Source organism: Varroa jacobsoni, unplaced genomic scaffold (genome assembly GCF_002532875.2).
Source record: "Varroa jacobsoni isolate VJ856 unplaced genomic scaffold, vjacob_1.0 scaffold_734, whole genome shotgun sequence".
Taxonomy (NCBI): Eukaryota; Metazoa; Arthropoda; class Arachnida; order Mesostigmata; family Varroidae; genus Varroa; species Varroa jacobsoni.
In genome coordinates, this window is record NW_019213636.1 from 262,171 (window position 1) to 281,246 (window position 19,076).

Genomic DNA, 19,076 nt, shown 5'->3' on the forward strand with positions numbered 1-19,076 from the left:
GTTAATAAACGTGGTACTTTTGATTCTACTATACGGAAATAGCCTGGATTGGACCACTTCAACATCGTTTGTACCGATTGGAACAATATCCGTTTATTAAAAAAGAAATATCTACTGCTTAGACAACTCACATCTTCGCCGTACCTTGTCTGATGTCATCGACAAAGAAGAAACAGCTCCTGATCATATTTTCTCTTTGTCTATGCTCCTAGTCAAGTTAAGCAGAAGGCAGGGTAACTGGTCAAGACCGACAAAGCGTGGTTCATATAAAAATGGCGTTCCAGTAGCGCCAACGTTTCGTCTGTAATTCACGCTCTGAATGCACATGTGGACGGATGACTCGAAGATCGTTCACGTTTTTATATGGTAACCGGACCTGAGTTGGCCTGAACAGCCAACATCGAATAGGTGTCGGCCAGAGAAAAATCTGCTAGCGATAGCAGAAGCTATTGGGAATATTTACTAAATAAAAGAAAGATCTTTGATAAACTTCAGTCGATTTGCTCCTCTGACGATCAATGCAGAGTACACTTTGTATTGTTTTATTACGATGAAGCTTCATTGCGTTAGCGTACTAATCTTAAAGATCGTGTGCGTTTACAACTTTTTACTAGCATCGTCTGGATCAGGCAGCAGCCGCTACAATGCCGGGCCTCGTCGTCGCTCAGCGTCGGTGGAATCTTTCGTCAGATGACCTACCTATACCAGCGCTATTGGAGTCAGCGATACGAGGAACTTGGTAAGGCAGAACTGCTTCTTAAAAGACCATGGGCAAATACAATTTGAATAACAACCAGTAGAAAACTTCAACCGACACGGCCTGGCGCTCGCTCACTATACGAAAATTTCATAATACTTACACAATACTAAATATTTAATTTCATATGCTACATTATCTAGCGTTTGCTCTTGGTTTTATTCAAGTCTATGGAATTTCTAGACTAGCGAAAAAAATCTTCGAATACCGGCGCCTTTTCTAAAAAACAATGCACTTATAATCAGTCAGGATAATGATGATTAGAAATAATCATTCAGCAGACCTGACCACAAGTTAAGTTTCTATTTTGATTTCTATGATTTCACTTGTCACTATTTTTCTTTTATGTCCGTGTCTCGTTTTCACTTACTAGATTCTCCGTTAAAAACTAGCCAATGTAAAGCCTTCCGGTCAGGGTGCCACAGAGCTGGCCAGTGCGATCTGCTGTGGCGTACTAAGTTGTCCTCTGCCTATGTCACATGGCGACGATTTACCTTAGAGGGATGACTATATGCGTGAATGTATTGCAGTCATCATCATCATCATCATGATTACTACATATCATTAAAAAAGATGTAGTTGTGATGACAGTTGTGACTGATTTGATGCCAACTTAGATTAACTGGTCTTTGAACGCGCGTGCACGTATAGTGCTTGTAGAGCGCATTCTACTGTGCAGGACATTGATTCCATGTCATTTGGTATCGTCACTGTTGAAGATGTTTAGAATGTTGTATTTTTTTTGTTCTTTGCCAGGGGGCCAGTGTTTTTTCTTATTCAGTCGATATAGACGGTAGCGCAAACATTTCAAGTGTCGAATAGTAAAAGACCGCCCACTCACACTACGCCGATTTAGCAGGTTAACCATGTTTTACGATCGTAAATGATTCAATAACTGATCACCTCAAATGGCCTACATACACGGCCACCTGTCGCAATAGGTCGCTCTGTATATTTCATATTTTGACGTTTGTCAGGCCAGTATCGCTTTATTGACTGAAATATGCACTGAAGCTTCACTAGTAGCTAGGCCTACTTGTGATAAATTCTGCAGGGTCCGTGTGTAACAAAGGCCTGTTCTAAAAAGTGACGCTCCGTAATTCCACTTCAGTGTGTTGAGTGAAAAATCCACGAGTAATTACATATAATGTCAATCCAACACAAGCTTTGATTTCAGATATGTGTTTGGTTTCAGTTGGTATTGGGCTGTTATTGCGAAATTTCGCTTCCTTCCGCAGAGTAACTGTATGCACATCTATTTCCAGAATTCTTTGTTCGATTTATAGCCGCATTCGACTATACGATCAGCGTATGGTAATAGAAATCCATAACAACGACAAAAGCTGCTACGATCAACGCCAGCAACGGCTCCAAACGGCATCGGCAAAAACGAAACATCTGTACGACTTAACATGTATACGCGCCTACACTCGTTCTGTCTGTTCATGTTTGTGACCCGTCTCACGTCTGCTCGTGCTCTTACCGTTCAATCGTTATTGTGGCTAGTTTCGAAAATGCGTGGTCCAGCTTCGTACCGTCGCGGTCGATCTGCCATCATGCCTGTCTCTAGCTGCGAAATATTCGAGGTAGTGTGATCAATCGCTTCGATAACCGCCGTGGCTCACGTGAAAGAGCTGCTGACAATTGATTAAGGCTCTTAGCCTTCACGCTGATGCTGCGCAATGAGTGGTACACAATTAGAAGAATATATGAAGGTGGATGACTGAGAGCTTCGTTCGGATATCGGCTGCTGTCGAACGAACTGTCGCGGCTAAGATAACTTCAGTCCCAATAGCGACGAAGTACTCATAGCTACTCCCCTTTGACGATGATGATTGATACCCATAATAACCAATCAAATCAACAGCTTATAGAATAGCTCGGCGGTCCAACGCATGTGTTAAAGGTAACACATGGTAAAACACAAGGTAAAAAGTGATCATTTTTTGTTGGCTACTCAGACCAAAGTCCTGATATGTTTGCGCTTTAGATTGGCTATATACTGAACACAATCTGTATTATGTTAGATCAACGTTATTGGCTTGAATTACTAGAGCTCATGGTTGTGGGGAAAAAACCTGTGAATAGAGAAAAGTTAAAAACGCGCTATATCATTGGTTGATCCCAAAGCTTTTCTGTACTTGTACATTTTGACCGAGCTATTTCCAATAGAAACTGCATGTAGCACTCGATGTAGCAAAGAAACAGTAACAATGTTTGAACACATTTTATTAGCATAATCTTTGCAACATACAATATTTACAGGTTGATCGCTCTTGCAATATCATATTGGAATCTTCCCCAATTCGATGAACAATGTTCGTCTTTGGCCCGGCTTCTATTGACATATTTAGTGGGTCTACAACTATTGCAGGTACTTGTCCTCAAATGCTGTAACGCTTTTTAAATGTTTATCTAGGATACTGTATGTTTGAAGTACGTAGAACTCGCTCAAAATATATCACGGGTATGTTTTTTTCGAAGCACTGTGCATCCTTGTAGTTTCTCTATGGGTGGCGGCATATTCGAGCAAAGTTTCAACTTATTCCACGTAGATATGGCCTTAAATAAAGTTGAAGTGATGGTGTAGTGGTACATTCTGCTTTGAAAACGTGTTAAATGCTCTAGTGTCGAAATTAGAAACTGACACATTCTGCTTCGCGCTGAAAGTTAATCATTTGAAGTAGGGCTTGAAGGCAGTGTCGGACGTAAAATTCGTATTAATTATTTAGACGAAGTCGATATAGAATATCTAAAAAACAGATAAGTGTAACATGGATACTACTTGTTGTCAGAAAAAGTATCTAGAGATGTATAAAACCGATTGCTCATAATACAATTATAAATCTGATTTCAGATAATGATATTATCAATAAATACAACATTGATTCACCTCGCACTTCAGGGCACTGTCCTGTGTGATACGCCTCGAGCAGGCGTCGTACCACTCATCTATTTCAGAACCATTCTGTTTGTGCCAGAAATTGGTAGGATTCGTTTTCAGAAGAACTCGTCAGAGAAGTTAAAGAACAGATTTGTCAAGTCTTTTTTTTTTTGTAATAAACTACACTCTTATATGGTACAGAGCAGGCGCAAAGCTTCCAATCACATGAGATAGGTCAGCTCAGTGTACTCAGGCGTCATCGTCGTATGTATCTATGTATTTCATAAGTTAAATGAATAGTCCTGATGAGTAATAACTTATCCTATAGCAGCAGAAAATGTTACCATAAGCGATTGTTAACACCAAACGTTACTACGTAATTGAATGTCAAAACACAGAGCTGTGATCGATATAGTTATCATTATAGCTATCGTGAACTTAACTGAGGACGAATCTTTGGTTTACGATCTTTGCAATCACAAACATTCGAGAATCGTGCAGGCTGGCACATACTCGGCGCCGTATGGTTGTGTCTGATCCGCGACCCTTCTCTAGTTCCACTGTCGTGCAATCTTGGCACTACCCAAAACGCGGTACAAGCGATGATCAATCTGGGCGTGGCAACGACAGTTGTACTACTCATCGGAGTTCTGATCGTGTTTGATCCTGCAGGCTCGATAAAGCATCTTCCTTCGAAGAACAGCCCAGTCGATGAGGAATCGGGTCGGCTATTTGTCAACCCGACGATGAAAGGCGAACGAACGCTTTACCGCTGCTGGCGAACGAGGTTTGTTCCCGTTTTCCACAGTATTTACGCCGTCTCATAATAGTCGTAACGTCTTCGATCCGATCAGGACATTGCTCTAGTGGAGCTTACATAGGGCTATCTGTAAGCAAAAGAAGATGCTTTTTTTTTCTTTTCAGGATCCGTTTGTTGTTTTGCTGCGTTTGGTTTGACACGGGATCTCGGGAAGCGTACCGTGATGTTGCAGAGTTGTTTAGCGGCTGGTTCCATGACATTGACGTAGTACCGTCAGATCTCCTATGCGCTCTCATCCTTCTACGTAGAAAACAGAGCCAGCTGCGGAAGCTTACAGGTATACTCTGCATGAGTTGTTAGGTGCAGGAACCATAAGCCGATCGAACGTTATATCACCGACCTTAGACTCACTATGATCAAATAGTTAGCATAAAATATCTAAGAATTATATTAGGAAGAATCATATATGTCTAAATCCTGCTCGTCCTCAAGGCGCCTAGACCAGTTACAATATAATAACACTATTCCTTGCTAAACCGTAGCACAATGCGGCTCGAACAATTATAACTTTGACTCTCTCAACCAGAAACAGCTAGTGTAACCCAAGTCAATGACACACATCGCACAGCGGAACAAAAAAACACACATATTCGGTTATAGGAATATATATGACAATATAACCCTAAATGGGGAAAAATCGCGATAATCTAAGAAGTTCAGCGAGCCAAATCTCTAAAATTCTTACGGACGTAGGACACTTAGTATTTAGATCAATCCACGATGGCCTTTTTTTGCAAAGATGTTCATAACTGTTTGAAACCTGGGACGAAACCTACTGAAGCCATACAATTAGTATGCTTAATTAGGTGAAATGGTCGATTTGTAGAAACCTGAACTGACATTATAAATATATGAGTGTGCTTTATTGTTTAAATATACGTTACAGGCAATACGATCGTGGGCCCTACGAAATTTCCATTGTCCCCGTTCCTCGAGACGCCTTTTCCAATAGTGACTCTCCAGCCACAAATGGTACCGGCTGCATCGCCGTGGATGACGCCGAGGAACGCACTTCACTTCATGAGGTACGTGATTCTTTGTGGAGGCATTAACCACGTTTATTACCCGCACCAGAGACGAATTGAGATAGCTTTAATCTAGCTGCTGCTGGTGTATTGATGGGTTGCTCAATTTTGCTAATAGCGTCAATCAACCCTCATAATCAAGCCAAAAAGAACTTTTCATGTGGGCATACGGCAATATTAACTGTTTAGCAGTTTAACGCGTAGTAATAGAATGTAATTCACACAAAGAGTTGGAACATTTGGTTCGCTTTGTCCAAGATCAATCAGGCCAATCGTAGCCTTAATACTAGTGGTGTATCTGCCATCATCTTATTAGAAAAAACTTATTGTAAGTTGATCTTAAATTCAAGTTGGTATTTGTAATTGTGAATTCGACGTAATACATACCTGTTTGTGTTTTTAAAACGCATACTTGTGCTGCAGTTTCTCACTGGCTGATAACAAAAGAACAAAAACAGTTGCTCAATAACTTCATATTGCCTTGGGTCAAAGTAAAACTTCGATGAATCATAAAAAGCTTCATTAATGTGGTTTATAATTTGCATGAAACAAGTGCCGCCTTGAGACGAGATGAGATTACCAGACATACCAAGCGAATCCCACAATTATATGTTAACAACTAAAAAACACTTTCGTTTATAAGAGGTGTTATTTATAGTACGTTGGCTTTCAGCACTCGTCATCTTAAGCGCTATCCGACGTCAACGGGTTATTACATACACGTGGCCTCTGACTAAGCTTCAGGGCGCTGATGGCCACTCTGACTCGGCAGACTCAGTAATTATATATCTCAGACTCAGTAATTACATTCTGTGAACGTCAGATGCTGCCAAAATTTTCGTCCTGTCGACTTCTGTTGTGCGCTGTATGCGATTGTATTCCTTTAAGCGCAGACATCGTTGCACTGCGTCACGTTATTACGAGCTACGCAAGGACAATGGTATCACCGTTGGTGACTAGTAAGGATTTCTCAAACTCATCGTGATTCTTAAGCTTACACCATGGCATCATGGTTGCCTCCGTTGATCTAGCTTGTGGCCTTTCGACTCCTTGGAAAAGCTCAACACCTCAACATTGGATGCTCCTTGTCGTTAGAAGGGAATTTTACTATCAATAGAAGTTCGATAATATGAAGGGCTTACAGGCACGCATTAAAACGTACAAACACTGCTTAATATCATCGAAGTGCCCAAAAGCAGCGTGACAAAGCGTTCCATATTAGATAATTTACTAGTATCGCTAACTAGTGGATAGTCGCCTAAAACGGATAGGATCTAGTGTAGTTAGCTAGATGAGAGGGTTATGCACGTAAATTTTCAGGTATGACCATAAATCAAATGAAGGAATTCTATCTGTGGCAACAAAACAAACTACCAGTAAGTTAATAAGATCTTGCCACATAGAAGCCATTAGATTTTTTTGGGCTGTATGTGCCATTATACACAACACAAACCGTTATTAGTATTTGCTAACAATGACTGCCTCTTCGTCACAGCCGGCGAAAGTCGAGCAGTTCTATAAACTCACACGTTTATAGAACCGCTCGAGCGTCTATTTCACTCGTTAGTTTGATAATCCGGTTTCTGTATCTGCTTATCTTTGTCCAGTTGTGTCAGGCTCTTACCATTTGATGGATAACAGATTCAGGTGGACATACCAATCGTGGCTAAAGTAGATAGTCGACGCTTAGAGCTATCATCCATATAATGATAGTTATCACTTGATTTTTATGTCAATCATTTGGGGGTAACATGCTCAGCGTACCGTGTCGTCTTAGATGGAAATTGGCATTTCGTTATAATATATATAAGCGTATATAAGCTAAATAATGACAGCTTCTGCAATTGCTTCCAAAAACATTGAGGACCGACATTGATACCATTAATAAGTGCAAATTACTCAAACCCACAGTAGAATTCAGTCAGGAATTCAAAGTTACGGCCAAAATGGTCTTTTGGAAGTGACTGGACTAACAGGATTGCGGACGGTCAGACTTTACACTCACAGACTACCTTACCATTTCGAAACGTGCCGATTGTAACACAATGGACATACTCTAGTTAATAAATCATACGGTTTAACAAAGATCTCATTTCTATAGGATAGAGAAACATAACTCTCCGCATCTTTTCAACTTCCCCCTATTTTTTTACCGGGTATTGTTAAAGAAGATTTGACGGTACCGAAATCAAATTGTCAACTCAATCGTGACGCCTGCTACCTGTGTTTGTAGTACAAAAGCTGGTGCTGTTTTTGTAGCCAAATAAATGCCACAGTGAGCTCTTGGTAGCCCGGCTAAATCGATTATGCTACAATGCGATTTCTATGCAGGACTTCTATATCAATTGCGAGACGCGATGACCCGCAGTGATTCTAACGATGGGTATTAACAGAGGATCAATATACAAGCAAAATGAAAACAATATGTGGGTAGCAGAATCAATGTCTCAGCCTGGAAATAAATTGAAACCAACCAATCAAATGACTTTACTACAGGTTAAGTTATCCCTTTCAGTTTGTAGTGGAGCTTTTGATGTGTCTATTAAGATTCTTCAAATATTAAAAAAAAAATGGGCAAACTAATATGGCTTAGATAAACTACCCATGCATCGCCAGTTGGAAGGAAATTGAAGCAAGTTTAATTTCGCTTTACCTTCAGCCGAACCCCCCGTTCTATCTGTTTTTACTGAAGTGAATTAGATTTGAATAATGGAAAGTTTGGTGGATCTGTGTGTCCATGTGTTACCTGAATGGCACATGTGTATGAAACAAACGCCGATTATTTTTCTGTAGTTGCTCTATCTGTAAAACTTATAAAATTAGTATGGTAGGCTTGCTCTCGAATTTTTCGGATAGCAGGATTCATCGTAGTCGGCCAAATTTTAAGTGTTACAAAATGTAAATTTTCCATTCTTCAGTAGGTGGACTACCATGAAGTAAGTGCTTTCGTTTCAAACATCCGTGCAGATTTTTCAAGTGGCAAATAAAGCATCTTGTTCGTCATTTTATAACGCTTTTAATTATATGCAGAAAGAACTCTTTATACATATAGAAGTATATATTACAGGTTCGCGTGGGGATCGTATGGGTGGCCAACATTTATGCTCACGCATGCGTGTACGGGTCTTTGCACGCTCTGGTCCGGCCTGCGTTGTTGTTCCTGCATAAGGCCTTTCTGTAGGTCGTCAACCTCATCCGAGTCGGCCTTCAATCCAGCGCTAATGCTACGTGGCGACAATTGCTGTGAATGTCATACTGCAACAGTTCGGACTTTAGCCAGAATACCCGACAAGGATCTACTTATCGTCTCGTTCAAAAACTCCCTATACAAGGTTAGCGCTATGTTGCACATATTCTAGTGCATATTTTATATCTAACATCAATTTATAACGTACAGGAATTTATTGGCGAGCATCGCCCCGGGCTCATCAATACGGGGTTAAATGTTTCGCGCTGATACTGGAGCGCGGAGTCTGGAACTAGGTAACATCAGACGAGTTTCGTTTGTTTACGATAGGAGAAGTATTGTGCTATCTCTATAAGAAACGGTGGATACTTTTTATCGTGCTATAGACTAACAGATTGTGCGTAGGTTTAGCATGCATGTTTATTAACAAACATACGCATAGTTCACACTACACTCTTTACTAGCAACAGTTGAATTTAGTCCCCGCCTACGCATGGCTAGTCCTATAGATTTGATGCTGAATCTTTTTGAAGGCACGACGGGTGATTGAGGCATTGGATCGAACGACGCGGTGGTAAGTCATAGTAGGTCTTTTAGGAGAAGCCGAGCAATTTGACAAAGTTTAGCCTGGGCAACGATTATATGATCCCCTCAAGGCGAGCCTCTCCAGCCAGGGAATTGTTAAATATCCAGAGCATTAACATGATTGGTGCTAAGGCACGAATTCGTAGTACGTAATCGCGTTTTTTAGAAAGTTATTGAACCGATTGCGTCGGAAGGAGCTAATAAACGTCAGGCAATCTTTGCTATTGAGCTATACAAAAACGGAATTCAAAAAGCGAGCTCTTTAGTGTCCAAAGTCGAACCGGGTTAAATAGTACAGATGGCTATTAAGAAACGTTTTTATGGTAATATTGGTGTCAAACCATTAAGTAGTGAACCGCCGCAGCAGATTCGGCTGTGTAAGTGCGTCCTACCCCCCTTTTCAGTTCATACCCCCAAGACGAAATATCTTTAAAATGTTTGCATCTGTATTGAATGCGCGCTGGCTGCTAAGCTTTAATAATTTTAAGATTAAAATAACAGTTCTAAAAACTAGTGGGTGCTAAAGAATACATGTCTTATAAATAACCGCGGCGCGAAATATAGCTTCATATCAACTATTACCAAACTCTTCACAGAGAGAAGAGCCCTGATGAGGCCAAAAGAGATCACTAGCGACCTGAAAGACTACGACAGCCGGCTTCATTTACAACGATTATAAGCTATTTCAACGAGCGCAGTAAAATGCTTCTTAAAGGATTCGAAAACGCATCTAAAATTAGCGGTTAAGTATAATTAACGATACTGATATGTGGGGTCAAAATGTAGGGCCTATTGCTCAAAAGGACATTGCTTACAAACGCCTCAGGTGCTGTTCTTATGTTACTGAAATCAGACAGGCACCCTATGCAGACATTAAAATCTAGATATTTTTTGCCACTCGGCTGTTTTACCCAGTTGAGCGCTTCGGATTAAGTCACTGTGGGTTGATTTTAACCAATAATCATTCATAATGGATGTATCGGCGCACAGAAAGGAAGAGATTTCAATTTCTCAGATTTGCCCAGACACATTTCTTGACTTTTGTTTATTTTATTTATTATAGGCTATTTGTTTACAGAACCTATAACTACGCAGACTTGTCCCGAAAATGATCTCGTCTCTTCAAAAAGTCTTCAAAAGTATAAGTTGATACTGAGTCTATTAAAGAATTGTGCTTACACGTAACCGGCCACATTTTTTAGGCTACAGCGACGTTTCATATTTCGTAACTGAATTTTGCAAATTTTAATTCCTGTTCAGCAGGCAAATGGCGTGTTCCACGAAACGAAATATGGCTTTAATGTTTTCTGCCACCAAAACACCTGACGATCGCAGAGACCCACCTTGTCCACTCAGAACTGGTATAGTAAAGATAAGTGGAACTATCCGGCTTCCTTGCCAAGGTCAATTCGTCCTTCGGATGTGACCAAATTATCCTGTCAGGGTGGAAAGGAAATTTACCATGGCTACTTGTGTAAAGTGTAGAATCAGGCCTATGATTCCGTAGTCAACTACGTTAGTTTGATATCGTATCCTAATTGATTCGATCCTTTGTTTCAAATTAAATTTGATACGCAATAATAGTAACTTTAAAACGGTAGTAATTTTGATCCTGTCACCAGAAAAACAAGGGTCAGTCGCAACGAAAATACGTTGGTTATCCACCCTGTGATAGAGGTCAGTTACGGTTTATAAATTCAACGGTTCGCATCGAAGTCCAATAAGATTATCATTCAATAATAATCGGGATAATCGCAGCGAAAACTTCGACCGTCCCGCGGATCTATCTAAGATTAGAGCGCACGACTGGCTTACAGACAGAATCACTTGCTGTCGTCTATGGCCATACGAGCGGCCGAAGTTTTAGTCCTCGTAGAGCGTTCCGCTATTAAATCGTGATTAAGTCTGATCGCCTTGGTTTGCTTGGGCAGAATCGATTTTGACTGCTATAAAATGTCGTGGACCGTTTCTGTTTTTCAGCCTTGGTACGGATCACAATTTGTCAATCATACGGCATGATTTTTTAACTGTCTATTAGTTTACCCTGTTGCCATAGCGGGCTTCTGAGCGGAAAAGATAAAGAAACATTTATAGAAAAAATCAGTTTGATCAAGATTTTCACCTTTGCTATATGTAATATGTGATTCAAAACAATGGCCTATATCACATGTTTAAAAGGAAATCTCTCATTATTGCGATTCTTCTCAAAGGTCTTGAGGTACGGGATGCTATGATGAGTGCTAAAAAGGTTGTGCAAGAACCCTATCGAAAAATTTTGTCAACTGGGCTTAAAAAAGCTTTCCTAACTCGCGATTATAGGAAGAGCTTCGCAAGAAATGGCTTGCAAAGTACCAAATGACAGTTACCTGATGAGGAGCAGACGCGTAAAAGTAGGGACTGTGTTTGACTCCGATCAGACACACATTAACAGCCTGCTGTGGCCCTTTTCATACGCAACCAAAGATATCTACATGCAGATGGTCAATTTAGATTCGTTCAGTGGATGGCAATTTTCCGCCAAGATGACACTGCTCGTAGACAAGATGGAAGCTTTATGTATCCTCACTGTTCCTGTAATGATATATTTGATGATACTAAAAACGGCTGTTGCTATTATTCCAAGATGCGATGTTATTTTATTAACACGTTATATTAATGAAGTATAATGATTTAACATGTAGTATGGTCTACCCCCCGGGTCGATTGTTAGTTCTTTCAGAGTTTTTGCGTTAATGGTATAAACCGATTTTTCTTCATTTTTTTGTTTTAATTCTCGTTAGTTTTCACTTACGGTGGCGGAAGGTAAGTGAAGAAACCTTAACGCAGGGGATTGTACTAATATATTTAAAAAAAAAGGGCTAAAATTAGAAATGTTTATTATTAAAGTGGTTTTCTTTGTTGTTAGATATTTTCGAGCATTTTTTCACTAAAGTTCTATGATGATCATTAGCTAACGCTGCATTGAGACCTGATCGTGACGACTCATTATTATCGTGGTATATACAAATAAAATCGAAACGTACATAAGGCAGGTTCTTTCTATGGGTCTAACGACAGCTTACAATAATAGGACTTCACGACTTTTGCGTACCGATGACTTCGTGATGACTTATCAGAAAACAATCGGCCTAAATTATTAGTCAGCTAACGTGAGTTACGATCAAAAAATTCTTAAGGAGGCACTGTGAATGAATATTGAAATTACCGCCGTTTAGCTTGAAGCGGCTTATAAGCAGAACAACTTAAGCAATAGCTCTAAAGTGCGGCAAAAAGCGGGTACTACCTATGAAAGCATGCGGATGTCACGTCTAATGGATAAGTGTTGCCTACATATAGTAGGGATAGCTTAGAAAGGACAAAAACAATCTGCCATTGAGACTGAGTAAACATTTTAGAAAGTTTCGGCCTACGGTACGAAAATAAGCCCCCTTATTGTGCGTAAGTCATGATCGAGCAGGTCCATCACTGCATCTCTAAATGCAACAGGCCAAGAGGTCAGAAGGAATGAACCAAGGGGTCACTTCCAATTATAAAGCAAACATAATTTTTGATATAAAGAACAGAAATTAGTTTTGCGGAGAAGCTTTAATTGTACTCAGCTCTTTTGGTATGATTGAAATCAGCAGTCCAGCAACTCTAGACGTTTTGTCCAAGTCGAGCGGTCACCCTTCGAGCATTGATGATACATCTTATAATCTAGAGGACTAATCCACACGTTTAACGTTTCCATAAATATCGATCAGATCCCGTTCTTCGTGTGCTATGACCATGAAAAGCAGTCGGTTGTCGTCGTTATTCGCGGTACTCTGAGTGTCAACGATGTGCTTACTGACTTCACCGGTGACTCGACTCAGATTGATGCTCTGGGGGTCCCTCGCGGTTCGTTGTGCCACAAAGGCTTCCTTAAGTGTGCTAGATACATACTAAACAAGTAGGTCTGCATGGATTTTGTTATTTTATGCTTGAATATAATGCCAAATATTCTGAAAGAAAGCTAATAATTACGTTAATTACAAGTACGTAACATATTACTAACTTGAGTTTTTACGTAATAGACAGCCATCCAAAAGTCGCATTTCGTTCTAAACTGGTTTTTGCTACCTTCAGATTATCCGAAAACCAGGTCTTGGAGGCGGCTTTTAAAATGCATCCCTCATACCGTCTTGTGCTCACAGGTAAACGACGGAAGTTCTTCATTTTTTCTGAATTCGGATTATTGTTTATTTAGATTTAGCTACTACGTCAAGTAAGCCAGCGATAACTTACTGAACTTAAAGGCGTATAGTGGTTTATATATATAGGCGTATAGTGGTTTATATATATAGGCGTATAGAGCAGATACACTTTGCCTTGTGCTTTAATTTTCGGCCTCAACTTCTAAGACGATAAAAATAATATTGCGTAAGTTTTTCGAAATCTTCAAAATTTGATACAAATTTTGGCTTAACCGTTGATTCTCCACATACATTAAACAAACCATTCATAATGTTTGCTTTACAGGCCATTCCTTGGGAGGCGGAGTGTCAGTCACACTTGGGCTTCTCTTACGTGGCAGATACCCAAGCGTGAGATGCTTCGTGTATTCCCCTCCAGGTTTGTTTTCCATTAGTTCATTTCTCTTAACGGAGTTACCGATGGAATAAATTAGTCCAATTAGGGACAAAAAACCGTGACGAAGCCTCAACAAATATAAATGAATATGACAACGGAATCAGATTGCAGACAGAAGCGCGTAGTTTTTTTCTATAAGCGCTATATAATACGTGCATTAGTGCTCCGCACAGGTTGTCCTTAGTGCGTCTGAAATGGCTTTTGTGCGTAAAAGAGAGGGAACCACAATCTCCGTATACCAGATACGACTGAAAACACCAATAGGCTTTACAGTTGAAAGAATTTTAAGGGCTATACGGGGCAAAAAACATCGATCGGCGAGAACACATCGAGGAAATACATTAGGAAAATTCTCTATGACGAAAACGATGAATACAATCTGAGAACAATAATAAAAGGAGAAACTGTGGTAGGCAAATATTTGACCTATATGCATCTCTCTCCCTCTTGCTTTATATATATGCAGAGAGACGCAGTCAAATGTTTGTATTATTTAAAAATTTAATTGCACACAGTTTTTCTGTCCTGCCTTACTGGTATTGTCAGCATTAATGTATTCCATACTTCAGTATAAGTTAACTGGGTTTAGAAGTTTCCAAAGGACCATCCAGAATTGACTTGACCCTATAAAGAAAATATTAGTCACTTTTTGTGCCCAGTCAGTTGGTCGAGAATGAGACTGTTAGAAATTTATTCATGTATGAGTTATCTCATAAAAAGCTATCTGTCTTGCAGTTAATGTTTACTGGGGTAAAGTGACGGGAACCCCGCGATTTGGAATTTCAGTGTCTCAGGTTGTAATCACACAGAGCATACGTGAATCAATGCAGTTTTGTTACAATCAAATAAAATTGCCACTGCTGATGTAATCGTCATTATCACTTTGCTTTTGGCAACCATGTCACAGATATCATCTACAGAGGATTTGGCAATTCGACAAAGTTACTGGTTTGCCTCAGCGATATCGACAAGGACCCATCAAACCGTTCAATAGCATTAAGAACAACGTCACATATGTGTCACTAATCTGCTCATTAAATCTCCACAAGTATATCAATGACAGCGAGCAGACGATTTTGTTTGTTCATCATTGCAAAACCTAACGTTTGTCTGTTTCGTTAATTGTTGCTCATTACAGGTGGCACGTTTAGTCGCGAGCTATGCCGCCTCACGGAGACGTTCGCTCTAAGTGTTGTTGTGGGCGATGATGTCGTTCCTCGATTAGGTATCTCACAGTTGGATGAACTTAAGCGACAGATGCTCACGTGCCTCGTAGAAAACACACGACCCAAACATGAAATTCTCAGCCAGGTAGATTCGTTCTGTATAACGATCCATGAAAAGAATGTAGAAGCCCCCCTAGAAGGCCGATCTTTACAGGTTCTACAACCCTGTACATTTTAGTCCTACAAATGTCATGTCACAGGACTAAAATGCTCTCTATTTAGTTTTACGGCATCTTTAGCACGCATCCTGTTATAGAAATTGTTGCTGTGTTGAACTTTATAATCAGTTTATAATGGTGGCTAATTCATTATGTAACACATCTTTTTGCACAGGGTCTCTGTACCTTTTTCTGTAAATCACGTAACTGGAGAGATCGTCCGCGCATGACCGGGTCTCCGACGGCCAAATACAAAGATGTGAGACAGCAGAAAACAGATGAAATCCTCGGTAAGCTCGACACACACGGGTTAGTGTCAGCTTCAGTGCCCAGCACGAACTTCATGAGTCACAGGCCGCCATTTAATCGGGATGAAGCTCTCGAAAACAAGGTGGGCAAAAATTGGTTGGACTTTTTACAACCTTCAATTGAATCACAATAAGGAATCAGCTATAGCGTGGATTGGAAAAGTGTAGTACATCGAAGCGAAGAGCGTTTGCGTTTGAGTCAAACGATAATTTTTGGGGGTGATAATAATAGAATTTACGCAATCCTCAGGGCACATGTCAGTTTTATAAATATTTAAAGAAATAATAATTAGTAGTTTCTTATATTTATTATACTGTAATGGTTTTAGTCGTTGTATTAGCAGTATTGTGTCGGCAATACTAACATCCGACGTGTAATTAGCTATGTCCTGGTTTTATTTTATTGTCATCAAGGGGCTAATAAAGCAGTTTTGTGTGGCCGAGTATAACCTGTGTGCCGGCGAAGATCGTTTACATGGCAACAGTTAGATTGCAATGTTCCGTCTTTAGTTAAGATATGACCCAAAGTGACTCGAAGCTTGGGATGAACATTATATGTCGAAACGTCGGATGGAAGTCGTTAGAACTGTATTATTTGAAGCTTTTCTCTTGGTATGAGTCTGACTCTTCGTAGTGTAACACTTTTCGCATGTTTTTATAGCAGTCTCCTGTATAATGTATATATATATATATATATATAAGAAAATTTGCTGCATCAATATGCTTGGATTCAACTCATAGCCTCGTATTCATCTTCTATCCGAAACGGCAAATTTTCTTTTATCTGCGGCTTTTTATCTGTGAAATCAGTTCTCGCAACAGTTATATCTAACTATCGTAGTAGCATTAGGACTACTGCGGTCGAGTAACAAAAAGTTTTATCGCAGGAAAAACTGGAGTCGGCCGTACGCGCTGCTTTAGGCACTATGACGGAACACAAACTTTGGCCTCCTGGAAAGATCCTGTACCTTATCGACTCCCATGACGGGTACAAACAGTAGTGTATATATTATGCTTGTTTATAAATCGCATTCGAATGAACACCGTTATTTGAATAACATTGCAATATTTCTAATAACATTTTCTCTGATTCGTCTGCTTAATAGGTTCGAGCCATGGTGGGCTCCCGCTGAACATTTTAACCACGTAATTATTTCGCCTCACATGTTAACGGACCATCTTCCAGGTGTGTGCTATCGTGCTCTTAAGCACATCTGCGAGCGCACATCTGGCTTCGAGCAATTGTAATCGGATTTGCAATTAAAATTTTATAAATTGAACTTGTGGAAGCTTCTGCTCCATATTGAAGAAGGAATAAACTCTAAACGTAACGACCAACGCTTTCGAATGTATTCCAAATTACGAGTCTGTGAACAACTGTATAACAAACAATCACACGAAATTCTCCGCGAATATTTAAAATCAATTTGTAATTTTAGCTTATAACCGATAAATACAGACTCCTAGCGAAGATATCTGGTTAGCAGTAATAGTAGAAACAAGTTAACTTCAACTAGATACTGTTGTTGCCTTTGAAGCATAGACTTTTTAGTAGTGACATGTATAAAGCTGCTTATGGTTCCATACGATATCTGTTATTCATTATCAAATCATTAGGTACCGTTCTCGACTTTCGGAAAGTTTGAAGTTTTTAAAATCTCTGAAAGGCAGCAACGCCGATTATTAGGTGGATATGCACTCGGCTGTTTATAAATTTCCAAAACATATTTTTGTAATGGGAAATAATTTCTATTTGTTTTTTTTTTACAAAGACTTTTAGTATGCTTCATGTTAACATGGTGCCGGTCGTTTGAAATGTCAATTCGTGTTTACTTTAATTTTCAGAATCAGAAGAAGAAAGAAATCAGAGAAAGTTACTACCAAGTTATAGATATTGCAGATCATGTAATCTAAATATTCGATAGCTATCTTGCGGGTGGAACAAATAAAAACGTCAAATATGTTCAGTACTTGTGAAGCTCGACTGATCAGTGCCATCTGGATAGCCGATTAGCAACGTCCGCCTTCAGACGTTCCTTTGTCAAACTATTTACTATGTCATAGCGAGCGGTTGTAAGAAGCGCGATGTCCATTGATGCTCATATAAGCATAGAAACCGATGACATTTTCATTTATAATGTATATACCGCTTCCCTAAACGATTGCAAATGCAGACATCCGTTTGAGTAATATACGATGCACACCCACTCAATGGCAGTTATTCTCGCTTCGAGAGCGTACCAGAGCTCCTGTTATATTCCTTTTTTTTTGCTGTTATAGATAATTAGCTAACGTGACATACGCATGGTGTTCCACTGATTTTAAGTAACATCCCTAGACAAACTTTCCGTTTTGTAGCAAAGAGCTTAGAACATATCTCGTAGATAAAAAAAAAAAACGAAAAAGTAGAAGCATCTATAATGAAATACTGTGTGATTGCATATATGGGGATCGCGCGGCAAATTAATCCTAGACGTATTACGTTTCATTAAATATATACGATATTTAATGAAACGTAACACTAGGATGACTATAATGATCAGTTTAAATATGTGGAAATGTTAATAGGACGCATTCAAACAAAACTAACCGATGAGAAACATTTTGTTCTAATCAATTTAAAGGCATCTTTAGTGCTTTTAAATCTGCCGATGAGTCTATGTGCCTGTACAGCCCTACTATTGCAGTATTCTATAGGTAGTGTTATACGATAATATATACCAGTATCGCACAAGGGTTATCCCATATTCAATCGGCAATCCCATAGAAACCCGTGAGACTATGCTTTTCAATATACCGAGCTGTAATAAACTAGGAATATACGTGTACCAATAAAATACACAACTGCTCGAGTTTTCCGTTTTCAACAAGCTGGGATCGGGATACATTTTCTGTTCGAGCGTTTTCGAAAAATGTTCTGTGCGTAAAAATCATGTAAAATAAAATACGATCAGCTGCTCCGATCTAGGCTTAATTGTGTGCTTATAACACCATTTTATTACTGTATATAAGTTGCTAATTTGTTTGACGTTGAATATAAATAAATTTAATGTTGTATCATAAAAAAATCAACTTAGTGTGCTGTACTTAAAGTCTGAACTTATATATTATAGAAAAATTCGACTAAAGTTGAGCAGATACCATTCAGTATATGTATTCTTCTTGGGTTGTAAACACTATTGTTCACTATTGGGTTGTGCACTATTGTTCTAAATAGTTTTATTTAATTAACATAAACCCTTACTCTTAAGCAGGCTGTCATAGTCGTATCCGCATACTTCAGCAAACCGCGATTTAATGCCAATGATCTAATGCTGATGCAGTGAAAAGGCCCGCTTTTAGTGTAAAAAATGATGGACATATTCGAAGTTTACTGCCCATCGTCCACGTGACACTTTGCACTATCTACCCATGGAGCACCACGACGAAGCTACAGAGTCACTCATTGTTATAATGATGCGATTGAGCCTTCTAACTGGAGTTATTAAACTTAGCTGTCTTGACATATTCATCGA

The 19,076-nt window shown here is 39.5% G+C and overlaps 1 protein-coding gene across 4 annotated transcripts; it reads left to right on the forward strand.

Moving 5' to 3' along the window:
- Nucleotides 1–18,633, forward strand: LOC111263102 (diacylglycerol lipase-beta). Of its 4 annotated transcripts, none has more exons than XM_086969451.1 (14): nt 96–739; nt 3,023–3,131; nt 3,615–3,744; nt 4,143–4,428; nt 4,566–4,738; nt 5,348–5,486; nt 8,554–8,818; nt 13,002–13,189; nt 13,366–13,433; nt 13,759–13,851; nt 15,008–15,180; nt 15,429–15,644; nt 16,449–16,558; nt 16,668–18,633. In XM_086969451.1, the coding sequence occupies exons 1-14, from the start codon at nt 645–647 to the stop codon at nt 16,807–16,809; spliced, it is 2,187 nt and encodes a 728-aa protein (XP_086825577.1). In that variant the 5' UTR covers nt 96–644; the 3' UTR covers nt 16,810–18,633. The 4 variants fall into 4 exon arrangements, with proteins under 4 accessions (XP_022693648.1, XP_086825577.1, XP_022693646.1 ...); XM_022837911.2 differs by having other exon boundaries at nt 99–739; nt 16,449–16,549; XM_022837912.2 differs by lacking the exon at nt 96–739 and adding an exon at nt 2,607–2,685.
- Nucleotides 18,634–19,076: the final 443 nt, after the last annotated feature.